At 35.1% G+C, this 17,250-nt stretch overlaps 1 protein-coding gene across 2 annotated transcripts; it reads right to left on the reverse strand.

The window, feature by feature from the left end:
* Positions 1-853: 853 nt before the first annotated feature.
* On the reverse strand, positions 854-15,147 carry itgae.2 (integrin, alpha E, tandem duplicate 2). 2 transcript variants are annotated; one of them, XM_017491419.3, is made up of 32 exons: positions 15,007-15,147; positions 14,693-14,795; positions 14,488-14,564; positions 14,184-14,254; positions 11,828-11,936; positions 11,677-11,748; positions 11,516-11,569; positions 11,264-11,385; positions 10,602-10,753; positions 10,320-10,473; positions 9,554-9,701; positions 8,864-8,934; positions 8,600-8,726; positions 8,395-8,522; positions 8,161-8,298; positions 7,867-8,073; positions 6,840-6,967; positions 4,983-5,125; positions 4,725-4,873; positions 4,458-4,574; positions 3,882-3,952; positions 3,658-3,781; positions 3,467-3,556; positions 3,283-3,359; positions 3,113-3,193; positions 2,944-3,019; positions 2,710-2,811; positions 2,473-2,505; positions 2,272-2,352; positions 1,783-1,869; positions 1,551-1,661; positions 854-1,461 (listed from the first exon to the last, which is right to left on the reverse strand). In XM_017491419.3, exons 1-32 carry the CDS (start codon positions 15,032-15,034, stop codon positions 1,408-1,410), a joined length of 3,285 nt encoding a protein of 1,094 aa, XP_017346908.2. In that variant the 5' UTR covers positions 15,035-15,147; the 3' UTR covers positions 854-1,407. The 2 variants fall into 2 exon arrangements, with proteins under 2 accessions (XP_017346908.2, XP_053543395.1); XM_053687420.1 differs by having other exon boundaries at positions 854-1,464.
* Between the last annotated feature and the right edge of the window lie 2,103 nt (positions 15,148-17,250).

The following is a 17,250-nucleotide window of genomic DNA, read 5'->3' on the forward strand; positions in this document are numbered from 1 at the left end:
AATATTTTAATAATACTATTATGAGATTCTGCTGTTGTCTTTGCGTCCATTTTCTGGTATGTGATGTTCCTGGTAATCTTTTATTACTCCACACTTTAAGTGCATTAGGGATGAACTCAGGCACCAACTCAATACACTATATATTTTCTGTACATCAGTGGTCACCAACCCTCTTCCTTGAGATCTACTTTCCTGCAGGTTTCATCTCCATCCAAAATATAACACCTGTTTTAGTTGATCAAGAACTTCTTAAGGCAACAATTAGATGGTCAGGTGGGCACAGTTATGGTTGGAGCTAAAGTCTTCAGGAAGGTAGACCTCCAGGAACAGGGTTGGTGACCACTGCTCTACATCCTTTAAGTTATATTCCTTAACAATATTCAATTGTTTTAAGCTAGAGTTTTTGTTCATATACTCACACATGGTTAATAGCATGCACTTATTTTTTGTTGGGTCTTGATTTGAATGGAGGATGGCTATGGCATAGAAGCTCATTTTCTACAATTGTTAGAAAGATATTGGAAACAATTTTAATTCAAATACAACAAAATGAGGCAAAGAGTAATACTGACTATCAGCATTAGATTGTCACTGTGTGCCCTCTCTATAAGTGTTGATAGATTTGGCTGGAGTATGCAGCCCTTTATTTACAATATCAAGTGCTTGTTGCAGTACTGGCTTTATGTACATTCAGACTGGTAATGGTACTCCCAGGTTGTCTGTCTGGAAATTTGGCATTGAAGTTACTAATAATTTATACCACTCACACCACAATAAAACCCTATTCATTTTCCCAGGAAATTTACAGATGTGTTAATTATCCCACTTAGGTTAATGAACATTACTTGAAAAATCAGAGAGAAAGAATGGTTTATTTAATTTCAAATGAATTAAAAGACAGAATGAAAGAATGAATGGAAATGGAAATAAAAAACACAGGATTAAGGACTAAGCAGAAAGCAGTGAGGTTTTCCAAGTAGAAATATTTATCTTTTATGTGCTAGACCTGTGTAGTTTTCGTGTGCTCACAGCTTGTATATGTCTTGTGCTTTCAATTCCTTGTATTATTATACACAGGACTTAAGGATAATGAAATCTTTTTTTTTTTTCTTTTCTCATTCTCACCCAAAAATGCATGCAAAAAAATATTTGGCAACAGAGCTTATTTTTACACAGGGTTGGTACAAAATACCTCAAGATTTTAGGAAAACAAAGGAAATTTTAAGTGAAAAAAACCCCCCCACAGAAGTAACATTTGGGTTCTTGCTCACAATTCAGTGATTAACAAAATGTGCACAATTTCAATAATAATAATAATAATAATAAACAATTTTAATAATAATAAAACATCTGTGCAGTCATGTTCTAAAATGGACAATAATAATAACAATAATAATATGAATGTGTTCAGTTTTTACTCTGTCTGCGATCCACTTTATGGCGTCGGCGGAAAAATCCACACTGCTTATAAGAAAAAATGGAGTATTAACATTTTAAAATGAATATAAAATTTGGAGAAGGGTGTAGCAAGCAGAACAAAAAAACTTTACCTTGATAAGAATAATGATGATGACGATTAAAAGGAGAAACCCTCCAATGGCGCTGCCTGCAATAAGTGCAGTTGATGTCACAACCGTCAGCTTAATAAGTGAAACCTCCACCTGCCGTTCCAGAGAAAAACATGAGCCAGTTAAACACGTTTATTAGATGAAAAAACAAATTTAGGCATTTATAGATTTACTTAAGATATAATTTAGGTATTTAAGGTTAACCTTCACCCACTTGCTGTGTCTTTATAATGTTTTTTCCATCATAGATGCTCTCATCAAATGTAATTTCTCCCTTGGCAGTGATCTGTTCAGTTTCTGCCTGTTTAATTGAAAGGATAAGGAACAAGTTCACATTTGGTCATGACGTCTGCACACATATAAAGCACAAAATTAACTTTTTAAATGAATATATTATGCACTAAAAATACAAACATTTGCAGTATTTCCCTGCTTTTGCAGCTAGATGTCCTGATTGATAATGAAGCCGCTGATATTGCCTCAAGCGTACTGGTAACGAAGCCATTGATATTGCTTATAACATATAAAGTTTGTTCTACTGATTTTATTCTCATCCTTCATGCTGAACTGTCATAACCTATAAGACTCACACAGTGATTTTGTTCACAGATATTTTGAGCCCGTATGCCTGAGAATTGTGTTTGACAATCAGTAATATCAACCACTTCAGAAAAAGATTATGAATATACAAGTACCACTGTACCTGAATGTCATGGATATGTGTTTCAGCCATAATGTTAACATCATGCAACTCTGTCAGAGTACATACAATCTGGAAGGTGCTCTACAGAGACAAAATAACATGATCATACTGTACATGATTAAATTAAATATTCCACCAAAATATACAGTATAGCAAAGAATATGATGACTTTCATCATTTATTTGATAAGAAGTCCTTTACCTTAACAGTTCTGTCAGTGGGCCATGAACAGTTCTACCAGTAAGAAAACGGTAATGTTAGAATGTACATACGGGGAAGATGTTTGTCCAGATACCTTCATCTACATTTTTAAATGAACTACATTAAAAGATGTTTTTATCCAGAGTGATTAGAGAAGTCCTTTGTAGTCTCAATCAAAAACATATCCTCATGTTAGTACAAACTGCATCAAATGAAACCTCTCATGACTGTTTGTACCTTTGGTTCAACGCTCGTGATGATGATGTCAGTTTTATGTGTCTGCTTTTCAATTGTTATCGTCACATTTATTTTGGCATTATATTTGTTTTCACCCAGCAGCTGCAAATATAAGACACAAGCGCACAAGCACAAGCGAGTTCTGAATGTTAAAAGTGACCAGAATATGACCCATTACCCTACAGCAGAAATGAATTCTCAGAGCTGTGACAATTTACAATTCAGAACTTTTACCTTAAAAGTGAAATGTAGCAATTGTGTTATGGTTTCTTCACCCTCTGTAATATTCAGTCTGTTTGGCTTGGCTGTGCTGTTAAAAAAACAACAAAAAAATTGCCTGTAAACAATAGAATTAGGTACACAAGGTTGTAAAAATATTTTTTAAATGATGATCTTTCCTTACCCAATAAGCTGAACTGCAAGGGCTTTCTTCACTGTGAAATGATAGTTCCTACGAGCAAGTTCCTCACTGGCATTATTTCCACTGAAAATATATATGGATTAATAAAATATTTCAGTACAACATAACGCACAGAAATCTTTCTCAGTTAAAATACAAGCGTAGTTGCCAACCCTGTTAAGACAGCAGTAATTGCAACTGAGCGGTTTGAGTTTCTGTTGATAGGCTGCCAAGCGATAATAACATTGGCCTATAGCAGCAAAGTGAAGAAGAAAAAAAAGAATAGCAGTTATATTAAAAAGTAAAATCTTGTGAAATAATTTAGATTGTATTGCCACAAACATGCTTGAGTAATACCTGTTTATTCCTTTTGAATATAGGATGCAAAATTTTACACACTATTTGATGGTTGTCATTTTTATCTTCACATGTTCCGCCGTCAGCTTTCTGTAAAAACACATAAAAAGTTAATATTCAACTGAAATTAAGCACGATCAATGTGGTTTTCAAGTCAAAACCCCAAAAGTTTAAGGATAATTGTGGTTTACCTTATAAGATAATATCTCAGGATAATTCACAGTCAGAGTGGTCAGATAGGAATTGTCCCCAGAGTTCACAAGATTAAACTTTATATCCAAGGTTTGACTGGAGCCAATTATTAAAATGTCATTGCTATAATGATGGGGAAAAAAATAGTCAGCATTAAAATAATAATTTTAAAAAGGGGTCTGCAGGGCAAGGATTTCAAAAACTGACATAATGACAGCCTCACCTGAGTTTTGAGTCAAGCAATGAAATATGAGCCTTACAGTGTTCAGTGCTGCAATCCTTTTGGAACGTAATCTGAACCATAAAAATAAGACATTAGACATTTGTGCATTTCTTTATTCCTTTTTAAAACAAGAAATTGGTCTGGACTGTAAATTTACCTTAGGCTGATGCTTGTTATCAAAACCAAATTACAACTGAGCTAGGATATAGCTGAGCAGTTGAGGGTTAATGGTCATACTCAAGGATCCAACATTCGCAACTTAGTGGTGCTGTAGCCCAGTAGCCCAATGCCTTAACCACTGAACTACTTACTCAGCTAACAATGCTCAATATCTATCGATCTCTCCATCTATCCAATATATACTGTATGCAATTTTCTATAGACACATTATACACTACTATTTTTTTTTAAAAACTATTTTCTACTATCTTAGAGTAATAGTGAAGAAAAACATTAAATTGATTTGTTAAGATCAATTATAATCTTAAAAACTACCTAATATTCTGTGGACAGCTTTACAGCTACAATTTTTTACCACCTTGGTTTAATATTTAATTCACAGTTTTTCATATTCACCTCTTCTGTGGCCTCTTTTGGATTATATGCATCAAGAACCCGAATAGGTAATCCAGTGGATGGGGTTAATGTAAAATTCACCCTAATCTTGATAGGTGAGAAACAGTCAGAGCAGCCCTGCAAACAGATAATAATAATAATAATAATAATAATAATAATAATAATAATAATAATAATAATAATAATAATAAAATAGCTTTATTAAATCAAAGAGTTTCAAGTTTTTAAACATGGGAATCAAGACTCAAGAGATTCACATTAATTTACCACATATTTCAGATCTATCCGTTCAGTGCAGGTTTGGGAATTTGTCAGATTAAAGCTCATTCTCCCTTCATAAGGCTTGGTATGAATCAGTCGCTTTTGTTCCATTCCCGAGTCCAAATCAATATTGTACTCAAGTGGTAGTTCACCGACTAAAGGGATGAAGAGTGAGAGACAAAAACGATTAAAAATGGAAATCAATCAAAAAAATAAAGACAGAAGACTAAGCTGACACATTTAAGTTTAGGTAGGACTACTTACACTTAATTTCTCCTTTTGGTGCATTGAAGCAGATTTGGAGCCTTGTGTCAAATTGGCTTGATTCATCATTGTTCTGCTTATCAAGGGTAATTTCCTTATGATCAATGTTTAATTTTGGTTTAATTATCATAACAGGAATGGTCCTAGAAGTGAAATAAAAATTACATTACACATTTATCGTCATATCTCTTCTCACTATGAATCCATTAAATAATGAATGCAAATAAGCAAATGCATGTTATAACTAATTTATTTTGGTGATTTATTTTTAAAATCAACTTTTTATTAGGAATGTAGTCATTTACAGGCTTAGGAGTATACTGTAATATAGAAAACAAAAAAACGGCTATAATATCAAAGCTCACGTGCTAAGGATTCATTTGTTCAAAATGAAAAAGGAGGGGGGTGCATTTCAGAATGGTGGTTTAAAAAAACCCTAAATTTTAAGTTGAAATTAAATTTCATTTAAACTGTGAAACCTCTACACATTCGAGAAAAAAAAACCTGATTAGTTTATTCAGTGTTTAAAGATTATATGGCCTAAACTAAGGTTCAGTAGTTCTGAAGTAATTTTAAATAAATTAAACAGTTATATTTATTCAATTAAGTTAATCTGCATTTGGCAGACTCCTTTATCCAGAGTGACTTATGTTCATCTAATTTATACAACGGAACAGTTGAGGGTTAAGGGCCTTGCTCAAGAGCCCAGCGGTGGCAGCTTGGCATTTGAACTCACAGCCTTCCAATCAGTAGTCTATCGTCTTAACCACTGGTCTACCACTGCCCTCAGTGATAATATAAGATGTTTTTTTCTTACAGATCCATGATGTCCATAACTGGAACCTAACTGCAATCTAATCTTCTACCTAGGCCAAATCTCACCCCATCCTTCTACACTGGTTTATCTGGCACCCTCCCAAATATTTCTTTATTAACTTGATTGTCTCCCATATTTATTTTGCTTTTTTGGCTTCATGGGAAAATTGTCACAACTACATACAAAAATTGAGTGGAAAGCCTTTTCAAAAGATTGGAGGCTGTTATAACAGAAAAGGGGGTCTAACTTTGGAATAGGATTGTTCAACAAGCCCATATGGGTAGGAAGTGTAGGTGTCCACATACTTTTGGCCACAGTGTATATAGCACATGCAATGTGAACAAAATGGAGGTATAGGAACCAAAATTGTGAGTGAGGAACTGAAGAATCGTCATACCACAAATGGCATAGGATTAGTTAGAGGAATCGTTTGATCACTCTTTCAGGTGTGTTGCTTTACTGTGTTATACCTAAATTTCATAGCATTAAGAAAATCTCAATTCAGATTCTTGTTCCACTGTCACTTTGTAGCAGGCTGGTGTCTGTGAAATCACATCTCTGTGTCACACACCGAACGAAATTGGAAGGTCACCTGTTGCTTTGTCGCTGGATCGTGTCAATATAAGGTAATTTGCTTGAGATTAACAGATTGGGGTCAGTAGTAACCTTCTTTCTGGAAAACTCCCCATGATTAATTCATGTGGCTCAGAATGACACCGCACAACACATGATACAAAATGCTCACAATAGTGTTTTTCTGTTTAGAAAGGATGCAATTCCCAAATGTTACATTATGTAGATTTAAAATTGTGATATTTTTATGTCCCTAAAAATTGTAGCTTATAACCATTCATTACAAAAAACAGTAGCCTTCATTGTATTTTAAAGAACAATCAACAACCACAACATCCTTTTTGAAAACTGATGAAATAGGACACACTGTCATATACAGTACTGAAAGTGTGATACTGGGTTGTCATACCATGAGGGTTTTTTTTTGTTCTACACCTAGTTCCTACAATGCTATTTTCTATACTCACTGAAAGACATGTATGGCTCCTTCACTCCCAACACTGATTAGTGGTGCCTCATTTTCTGAGGAAGACATGGCACTCACTGCCTGGCCAAAATGCACAAGTTTTATTCCAAAGTCTGATGGTGTGATTCTCTGTGAAGAAAAAAAAAAAATCACTCACTCAAAACAAACAAGAAACAAATGAGCTAAAACAGGTCAATTGGATGATCAGTCATGAAAAATGACATTCATATTCAATCGCTTTTTGACAATGAACAATACCCCATTACAGAAGAAATAGTAGGTTTTACTTGGCTATACACATAATACAGTTCTTCAGAAATAATTTTGTTGTTGTGTAATGAGATTACATAATTGTCCGATAATCCGATAATGGTGCATTATTATTTGCAGAGGATTGCAATCTAATTAGATCCAGGCCTTCAACCACTGAATACTCATTGCTGCGAGATCTCTAAATAACAACCAGTTATAATCAGACATGACAACATTATTTAAACGGAGTCCGCCTGTGTGCAATTAAAGTTTTGCATAATCTCAAGATTAATACACCTGTTCCTGGAAATCCACAGATTTGGTAAGAGAACCTATCTAAATAACCAGCATCATCAAACCTTGAAAATTGCTATTTGCAAATGGTCTCCATCCAATCAGACAGGGCTAGAGCAATTTTGCAGAGGACTGGGCAAAAATATCAGGATCCAAATGTAAAGATGCAAAACTAACACACAGAACCTAGAGAACTTTTATTGCAGCCAAAGATGCAAAGTTGACAACTGTAATTGGAGGCAAAGGTGGTTCTACACAGTACTGAACCAGAGGCATGAATATTTATGCAACCCACAAAAATGTCTGGAATTTCTTGTTTTATTAACTTGTGTGTCACAATAAAAAATATTTTGTACCTTCAATGTTGTGTAAATCAAATAGCAACAAAAAGAAAAAAGCCCAATTATTCCATTTCAATTTCAGGTTGTAAAATTACAACATGTGAAAAGGTCAAGGCTTATGCAAGGCACTGTATAGCCTACCTGTGAAAACTGGTGCTTTATCCCATCCATAAATCCGTTATATATGTAGACACTTCCTGCGTTATCTTCTTCAAGAGGAGCTCCCACTGCCACATCATTGAAATGGTTCCCATCAATGTCTCCAATATCGGCTATGGCTGAGCCAAACCTTGCATATGTGTACTTGGCTAGTCCACGCAATTCAGAGGCTTCTTTCTCAAATTTTCCCTGCAGAAGCAATCCACTGAATTGTTAATTTAAAGGAGACAAAATGAAAAAAATATTTGGAAGGAAAGATGTAATTAGTAGACATACTTTATTCAGTTTGTAAACCAGTACTTTGCCCTCTTCCCCTTTTATATGAAAATGCGGCACTCCAACCAGAAGATAATCTGTCTCCATATTTTTATTGATGTCCAAGGCACATAGAACTGATCCAAAATAAGATCCTATCTGTAGAACCAATATGCATGTCAGTTATTGTCAAATTACTATTTTTATCTTTTTAAAAAAGTTAATGTATTTATTTATTTATTTATTTATTCAAACCTGATCTCCTTTTAGCAAATCCTGATTGGTCCCATCAAAAATAAATACTGCACCAGTCAAGTTGTACCTGGGTGCCCCGGATATATATAATGTTTTCTTGTCCAGATGTGCAGATACCACACTGTAACCTATAATTTCCAAAAAGCTTTAGGATGAGATCTACTAAACAATTTTCTTCAACATTCATGCTTTCTGCTGATCATACCCAAATAGGAAAATCTGGATTCGTCCATGGTTGCATTGAAAAATGCCACAGGCTCTTCGTTATTTTTTTTCACAATGATCCCTCCACTCCAGTCATAGGCCCCTACAGCACCAAAAAGGATTGAACCCTACAGGTTGAAAGAGATGGTATGTAATTGTATATTGTGTATAAGGACAAACTTGACTTCATAACAACTTTTAAACAAAAGCAGTTACTCTATGTCCTTTAAATAATCTCCAGCTATAACTGATGAGTAACACTTACATCATGGGTAAAGTGAGAGCTAAATCCAGCCTCTGCAAGCTGAAATTCAAATCCTGCTCCCTTCTGTATGCCTGATAGAAGAGACAATCAATCAAAAACACCCCGAACAATATCTGCAGCATTTTATTCAAAACTAGAACCATATTAGACAAAAAAAACTTTTTAATTTTTTTTTAATATGGGTCAACTTTAAGACTACAAGTCAAAAGTGCGAAGCAACACTATCTTTGCAAATGAAACACGGAGTTTATCATTCCAAAGTGAAAAAGTTTTGACTAAATGTCTGCTGAAAAAAAGAGTACAATTCAGCAATGCTCCATTCATGAAAATCTAGCATTCTATAGGACGTCCTGAAGTGTTTTATTCCACTTGTCTCACTCCAATTTACCAAATAAAATAATAAAAAGAATAAAATGCACCATGTCATGTTATAGAGAAACCACAAAATACAGTCTTTTATCCTGAATTCTCTCCCATAGCAGAAGACCTACTGACTGTTACAACGTGCCAACACTGTTAACTTACACATTTAGAATAGAAATTATAACATTTTAGAACAAGTGCAATCATAGAAATCTGTAAAATCAGCAGTGTTCTGACCAATGTGAAAATTCAGCAGTGCTGAGGCATAATTTATCGATCAATTATTAACAAGCACAAGTGATTTGCATTTATTTTCAAATAACTTACCTTCAATTCCAATGATGCTTTTTTCCAAAGAAGAAAGGATTTTTTCTAAGGCTGCATAATTAGAAACATTGAAAAATCGTTCATCACTGCCAGCTATCTCTATCATTTCTAGTATTGCGTTTGGTCTATTCAGAACCTCTGGCCCCACCTGAGAATAGAAAATCGCTGTATTAGCATGACAATGACCCAAAACACACGGCCAAGGCAACAAAGGAGTGGCTCAAGAAGAAGCACATTAAGGTCCTGGAGTGGCCTAGCCAGTCTCCAGACCTTAATCCCATAGAAAATCTGTGGAGGGAGCTGAAGGTTCGAGTTGCCAAACGTCAGCCTCAAAACCTTAATGACTTGGAGAAGATCTGCAAAGAGGAGTGGGACAAAACCCCTCCTGAGATGTGTGCAAACCTGCTGGCCAACTACAAGAAACGTCTGACCTCTGTGATTGCCAACAAGGGTTTTGCCACCAAGTACTAAGTCATGTTTTGCAGAGGGGTCAAATAGTTATTTCCCTCATTAAAATGCAAATCAATTTATAACATTTTTGACATGCGTTTTTCTGGATTTTCTTGTTGTTATTCTGTCTCTCACTGTTCAAATAAATCTACCATTAAAATTATAGACTGATCATTTCTTTGTCAGTGGGCAAACGTACAAAATCAGCAGGGGATCAAATACTTTTTTCCCTCACTGTATAGCATACAGCTTATTAACAGTTCCTGTTCTATTCTTGTCACTAGAGCCATGAAACGTTGTAAAATTGTGCACTTACTCCTATAGAATAGCGAACAATCCCCTTCATCTGTGGCATGTTCAAAACATCTGTGAGGGTTCTTGTATCTCCTAACATTTCTCCATCAGACAGCAGAATAATCATTTTTTTTGCGTTCTCTTTTGATCCATTTTGAGGAACAAAAACGTCTGTGCTGCAGGTAGTACAGGACACAGAAGCTATTAAGGACTTTAGTAAGATGTGCTGCAAACATTGATAGACTGTCAGCCATTGATGCACTTTTGTGCAAACCCATGATAACAAATGGGTTTGATTACTTACAGAACATGGTAGAGGGCTGAAGCAGTCTTGGTGATTTCATGAATCTGTGTTATATTCTTCACCTTATTCAAGGCTTCAACACTGTCATTATTTTCTTTCAGTGAGAGTTCTGTACTTATGTTTCTGCCATACTGCACTATTGCAAAGTTGCACTGAGGAGAGAGATGGGGGGGGGGGGGGGGGGGGGTTGTGGAGAGAGACAGAGTTTACCTTAGTTCTGGCTTTGTTGCTAATGATAAATGTTTATCTAAATAAGTAGCTTTCTTTTAGAACTTCAGAGCTCAGTTTATTTGTGAACCTTAGTGAAAGGTCTCTGAATGGCTTCATCATGGAGTAATTCCAGAAAGCCTTAAGGATGTTCTGTAAGTTCAATGATATTCACATTATCTAAAAAGTGTTCTAATAATTAATATTACTTTCTTTCTTTATTTCTTTCTTTTGTTCTTTCATCATATAATTTCTCTGTAATATCATTTTTTGGACATCTAAATTGTGGTCTTTTTTTTTACAGACACACTAAAGCAGAGGACATTACATAAAAATTAAAGGCAATTAAATATTCTAGCAATTTTCCTAAAATATCACAGTATGTTAAATTTTTTATACTGGTTTATACAGTTATCATATCATTAATTTTTCATACTGTTTGATCCCGTACTTACACTGAAACATGTCTTCCAAACATTGTTCATCACATTATAAATAAAGTCTTTGGCCCTTTCAAAATCGACCTTATGAATGCTACTAGAGCCGTCCAGCACAAAAGTGATCTCCGTCCCTGCATCTTCAGATAAACACAAGTATCAGAGAGATTTCACAAATGTTACCTACATGAGAATCTAAACTGTAGTTTAAAGAAGTGTAATTTAAGAAACTTTGTTCATGGACTGATTGATAGACAAAATTTTAATTACCTTCATCTTCTTCATCCTCATCATTCTCTGCAGCTCTTCTCTTCCTCCAGTGGTCTAATTACAAACATTTACAGTATTTAAAAACACATTCATGATAAAATATGCACAATATAGACTTAATTATTATTAATCATTTCTACTTTTTCCTCAGATGCTTTTACCTTGATGAGATTTTTGGCTGCCTTTATTGTGGTTGTTATTGTTGTTGGCATTTTGTTCCAGTACCTGTAAAACTAAAGTGGTGTAATGTTATTAAGTGGGAAGTCTTCCGATGACAGAATTTCTTGTGTATGATTTAGTGTAGACACATACCCAACTTATCAGGATAGATTTGACTCTTTCTCTGCTCATTATATAGGTATGTGCAGTTTCCATTGTAATATTCAGTTGACGAATTCCTTGTCCGAACTTGGTTACAAACCTAAGTGTTAAGAAAAAGGTTCAAGAGCTTTGGAGAATCATTTGTTTTTCATGTATTTTTCAATTCAAATGAAACTTACTGTGGTATAAATAAATGGCTTAGTGGCATCTTCTAGGTTGAAGATGAATAAAATAATTTTATAGTTTATTTATTTACTTACTTGGCTTATTTAATTATATAGTTAAATGTACTTATTTAACTTAATTAGTCAGTTACTTGGTTAGTTATATAAACCCTCTGTTTTCCAGTATTTAGTCTCCTTCTTTCAAAATCCCAGCGTCTTCTTCTTCTTTGCTCTGATCCAACTGTCACAATCTCATGATTATTGTCACATGTGCATTAATAAAAGTTTGCTGATTTTGCTTTTTTGTTCCAATGTTTAAGTGATGCTATAGAAAATGTCTGAAATGTTTTGTCACATTTTAGATAATACAGTGCTGTGAAAAAGTATTTGCCCCATCCTGATTTCTTCTGTTTTTTTGTGTGTGTATATCTCATACTAAATAGTTTGAGCTCTTCAAACAAAATACAACATAAAGGCAACCTGAGTAAAGACACAATACAGTTTATATTTATTTTATTTGTTTATTGAAGCAAAAAATTTATCCAACACTTATCACCCATGTGAAAAACTAATTGCCCCCTTAAACTTAAAATCTGGTTGTGCCAGCTTTACCAGCAAGAACTGCAACTGAGCACTTCCGATAACTGGAGATCAGACTTTCACTTACTTCTAGGACTAGGACTTACTCCTATGCTTTGGATCATTGTCTTGCTGCATAATCCAGTTGCGCTTGAGTTTCAACTTACAGACTGAAATTCTCCTTTAGGATTTTCTGGTAGAGAGCAGAATTCATGTTTCCCTCGATTATTGTAAGTTGCCCAGACCCTGAAGCAGCAAAGCATCCCCACACCATCACACTACCTCCACCATGCTCGACTGTAGGTATGATGTTCTTTTTGTGGAATTCGGTGTTTGGTTTACGCCAGATGTAACAGGACCTCTGTCTTCCAAACAGTTCCACTTTCAACTCATCAGTCCACAGAACATTCTCCCAAAAGGTTTGAGGATCATCAAGGTGTGTTTTGGCAAAATTCAGATGAGCCTTATTGTTGTTCTATTTTGGAAGGTCAGCCACTTCTGGGAAGGTTCACTACTGAACTCTCTGTACTCTCACTGTGGTTCTTCGGAGTCCCAGAGCTTTTGAAATAGCTTTGTAACCCTTCCCAGACTGATGTATGTCAATCACCTTCTTCCTCATCATTTCTGGGATTTCTTGGCATGGTGTGTTACTGGGTAAGACGTTTTAACTAACTTCCTACTGTTGAAAAAGTTCTGTTTAAGTGTTGATGTGATTGAACAGGGTTTGCAGTAATCAGACCTGGTTGTGTCTAGTCCAGCTGAACCCCATTATGAATGCAGTTTCATAGATTTGGGGAATTAGTAACTACTGTATGGGGGCAAATACACACAGGCCCTTTCACACAGGCCCAGTTGGTTTTGGATAACTTTTTTGCTGCAGTAAGTAACATTCTCATTTAAAAACTGTATTGTGTAATTACCCAGGTTGCCTTTGTTTTATCTTAGATTGTGTTTTAATTTCTGAAACAATTTAGTATGAGAGATACACAAAAACAGAAGAAATCCGTATGCGGCAAATACTTTTTCACCGCACCGTAAAGTGACTCACCCCAGAAAATCTGAATTACAGGAAGAACATGGTTACTGGGGAAGTTTCTTTTTGTTTAGTTCCAAGTTACATTAAACTCCATCTGTATTATGTACTGAAAATCTGGGTCGGTTATGTCACAAATGTGTGTGGTTAGACTTGTGACTAAGAAAGGTCATGAGTGACTGCAGGTGGCTGTTATGAATGGATAAATGAGAATTTTAAACAATCTGCTAATTTGTTATTAACCCCGGGTGTCTGCTTCTGTGTAGGCTACAGTTTTGTGCATAGTCTAGACACCATTTACTTATCAGGCCCCAAGTCAGCAACATGTCCTTTCTTTTCATAGCCAATTTGTGAGGGAACATGACTCGCTGCCTAAAAGAGAATCGGTATGTCTGACGCCTTTAGCAGGGGAAACTGTGGTTTTACACAGAAATAGACTGTCATGAGAAGCAGACACGAACTGCATCACGTACAGTATCTGACCTACAATTTGAGCACAATTCACTTCTAATGACCAAAAAATATATTAAAGCATCATCATGGAAAATATTTAATTTAAATAAAAAAATACCAGAAACTGCTCATTATCTTCCTTCCAGCTGGATGCTACAGATGCAATTGGACTCAGGCCTTTCATTACATCTGTAATTGATTTATTAGGATTATTTTTCATATAACATGGAAGTATTGCAGTGTGAAAAGATAAAGATAATCTTACAGCAAATGCAATTTAAAGATAATGTAACTTATTAAAGTGCAATAGTATAGTATGTGTATAAACATGTCTGACCTATTTTTTAAAAATATGTATGAAATAGACAAACGCATTACCACAGTAAAAAAAAAAGAAAAAAAGAAAAGAAAACTAACTTTACCATTAACATTGATTAGAGTACAGTTGATCTTTGTGCATCTGAAAACGTCTCCAGAGGTAGGCAAAGGAACAAAAACTCTAAAATAAATAAATAAATCAATAAAACAAAATATATAAATAAATACATTTTTATTCCAGTACCATTGGTAAATAAGCATATTAAACATATTTTACAATTTAAAAAAAACTTAGTTGAAGATACTAACCCATCCTTTGACTGAATAATGGTTTGACCAAACAGTGGGTCTTCATTTGTAAAACTTTTCACTGGCGTTATGTATATGTTGAATCCCACTGCTGTGTATATCCCTGTGAATTTTTTAATTTTTTTTTACAAAATATAGAAGGACTGAAGCCTAGTACAGAATACTAACAAAAGTAAGAAACTTTCAACACTTGGTTCTTTAAATAAAAAATAAAAAAAATCAAGAATCAAGTATATATATTTGGTCACGTATAATTTTTATACTTCTTACTCAAATATGTAAGATGCTCATAGAATAGTCTAAAAAGGACATACCTGTTATAAACAGCACAGCTGCAAACATCTTGCTGAGACAGTTGAGTAGCTCGTATGCCACAAATGACTGTTACATTGTCTGCATATAAAGCTTCCGTTGTTCTTCTTCCTGCCCTCTTTGTGAACACACATCCACTCCTCCTACCAGCCTTTGAAAAATGGAAAGAATTTGATTTATATGATAACTGGGCTCTGTAAGCTGAAGGAATCTGGCACACTTGCAGCATCTGAAAAAATCTTCCTGCATGCTTATTTTAAAAACAATAAAAGGCATTCGAATTGGCCTTGACGCAGAGAGGAAAACAGAAGGGATTTCATTTATTTGAAGACTTGTTACTGTACACTTTAATTCAGGATGATTCTGGTGTCAGCTCTAGAAATACTCTTGAGGTCTTAATGTTAAGCAAATATAGTATATAGAGGAATAGCTCACAGTGATATATTAGTCTTAATATGTTAAATAATACATGTAAGCTGGGCCATTCTAGTGTATCCTATTAAATGACATACAAACATTCTACCTTTTGATTTTATTACACCACTCAGTCTTTTTTTGGTAAGAGTCTATCAGAGTGGCACATCTTTACTTGGCAATATTTTCCTCACTCTTTCTTACAAAAACATTCTAGAGCCGTCAGATTATGAGGGCATCTACTGTGCACATCCCGCTTCAGGTCACGCCACAGATTTTTATTAGATTCAGGTCTGGACTCTGTCTAGATCATTCAAAATTATTGATGCTCGTTTGGTGAAGTCATTCCTTTGTTGATTTGGATGTTGTCATGCTGAACGGTGAAATTCCTTTTCATTGTCAGGTTACTAACAGACACCTAAAGGGTTTGCACTAAAATCGACTGGTATTTGTAGCTATTCATGATTCCCTCCACCTTGATAAAAGCCCCAGTTCTTGCTGAAGTAAAGCAGCCCTAAAGCATGATGCTGCCACCATCATGCTTCACCATGGGGATGGTGTTCTGTGGGTGATGTGCTTTATTTTGCACCAAACATACCTTTTGGAGTTAGTCTCATTAGACCATAACACATTTTGCCTCATGGTTTGTGTTTAGTTGGGTTTTTGGTGGTGTTTTTCTGTGAGAAAGGGCTTCTGATTAGCCACCCTACCCCATAGCCCAGACATCTGAAGAATACGAGAAATTGCTATCAAATGCAGAGAATAATCAGTACTTGTCAGATATTCCTGCAGCACCTTTAATGTTGCTGTAGGTCTCTTGGCAGCCTCCCTGGTAAGATTTTGTCTCATCCTTTTATAAATTTTGGAGGGACATCCTGTTCTTGGTGATGTCACTGTGGTGTTCCATTTTCTCCACTTGTTATTGATGGCCTTCACGATGTTTGATGGTACATCTAATGTTTTCGGATCTAATTCTTTTCTACCCCTCTCCTAATTGATTCCCTTCAACAAGTTAGACATCATGCATGCTTTGTCATGAAACCAAGAAGATGTGAAGAAAATCCTACAGAAAGAGTTGTTCTTTATTTAGGTGTTAATCAGAATAACCCATTGAAGACAGCTGTATGATAATTACTTCTGAACATGAGATTGAATGTGATTGGTTTATTCTGAGCACAGCCACATTCCCAGTTATAAAAGGGTGTGCACACTTATGCAACCAGTTTATTGTAAGTTTTTTTATTTGTCCTATTTGTCCCTAAAAAAATTTACTTAATTTTTATACATTATAATTTCACATTGAGGGTGGAAAAAATGCTGACACAATTTAACTTGGTTTAAAATTTTTTTTACATCGCAAAAATGAGGAAAAAAAGAGTTGCATGGGTCTGTATGACACCATGTTTGGAGGTTTTTAAGAAAGTTGTTGGCAAACATATACAGTATGTGTTCTGTGTATTTCTAGCCAAAGCCTCATGAAAGGATATCTAAGTTATATTCATGAATGTTCACCATAGCCACTACTAGAGCTACAGTAGGTTGGCATACTGTTTTGTTAATTCAGCTGTAACCCTACTCTAACTCTAACAGGGAGCCTACTGTTTAACATGATGAATAATAAATAAGGATTTCTTCAGTCCCTTGTCATTTCAAGATTGTCATTTCTTGTTCTTACTCTCCCAAATTCTTCTATGTTGCTCCATTCTCTCCAATGGCATCTTGTAGTTGTCTGCTTCAGAATCAAAACACTGATGCTTGCCTACAAAGCTAAAATAATAGACCAGCACCCACCTACTCAAATGATGTTATCGAACCCCATTCTGCACCACGGT

This window comes from Ictalurus punctatus, chromosome 17 (genome assembly GCF_001660625.3).
Source record: "Ictalurus punctatus breed USDA103 chromosome 17, Coco_2.0, whole genome shotgun sequence".
Lineage (NCBI taxonomy): Eukaryota > Metazoa > Chordata > Actinopteri > Siluriformes > Ictaluridae > Ictalurus > Ictalurus punctatus.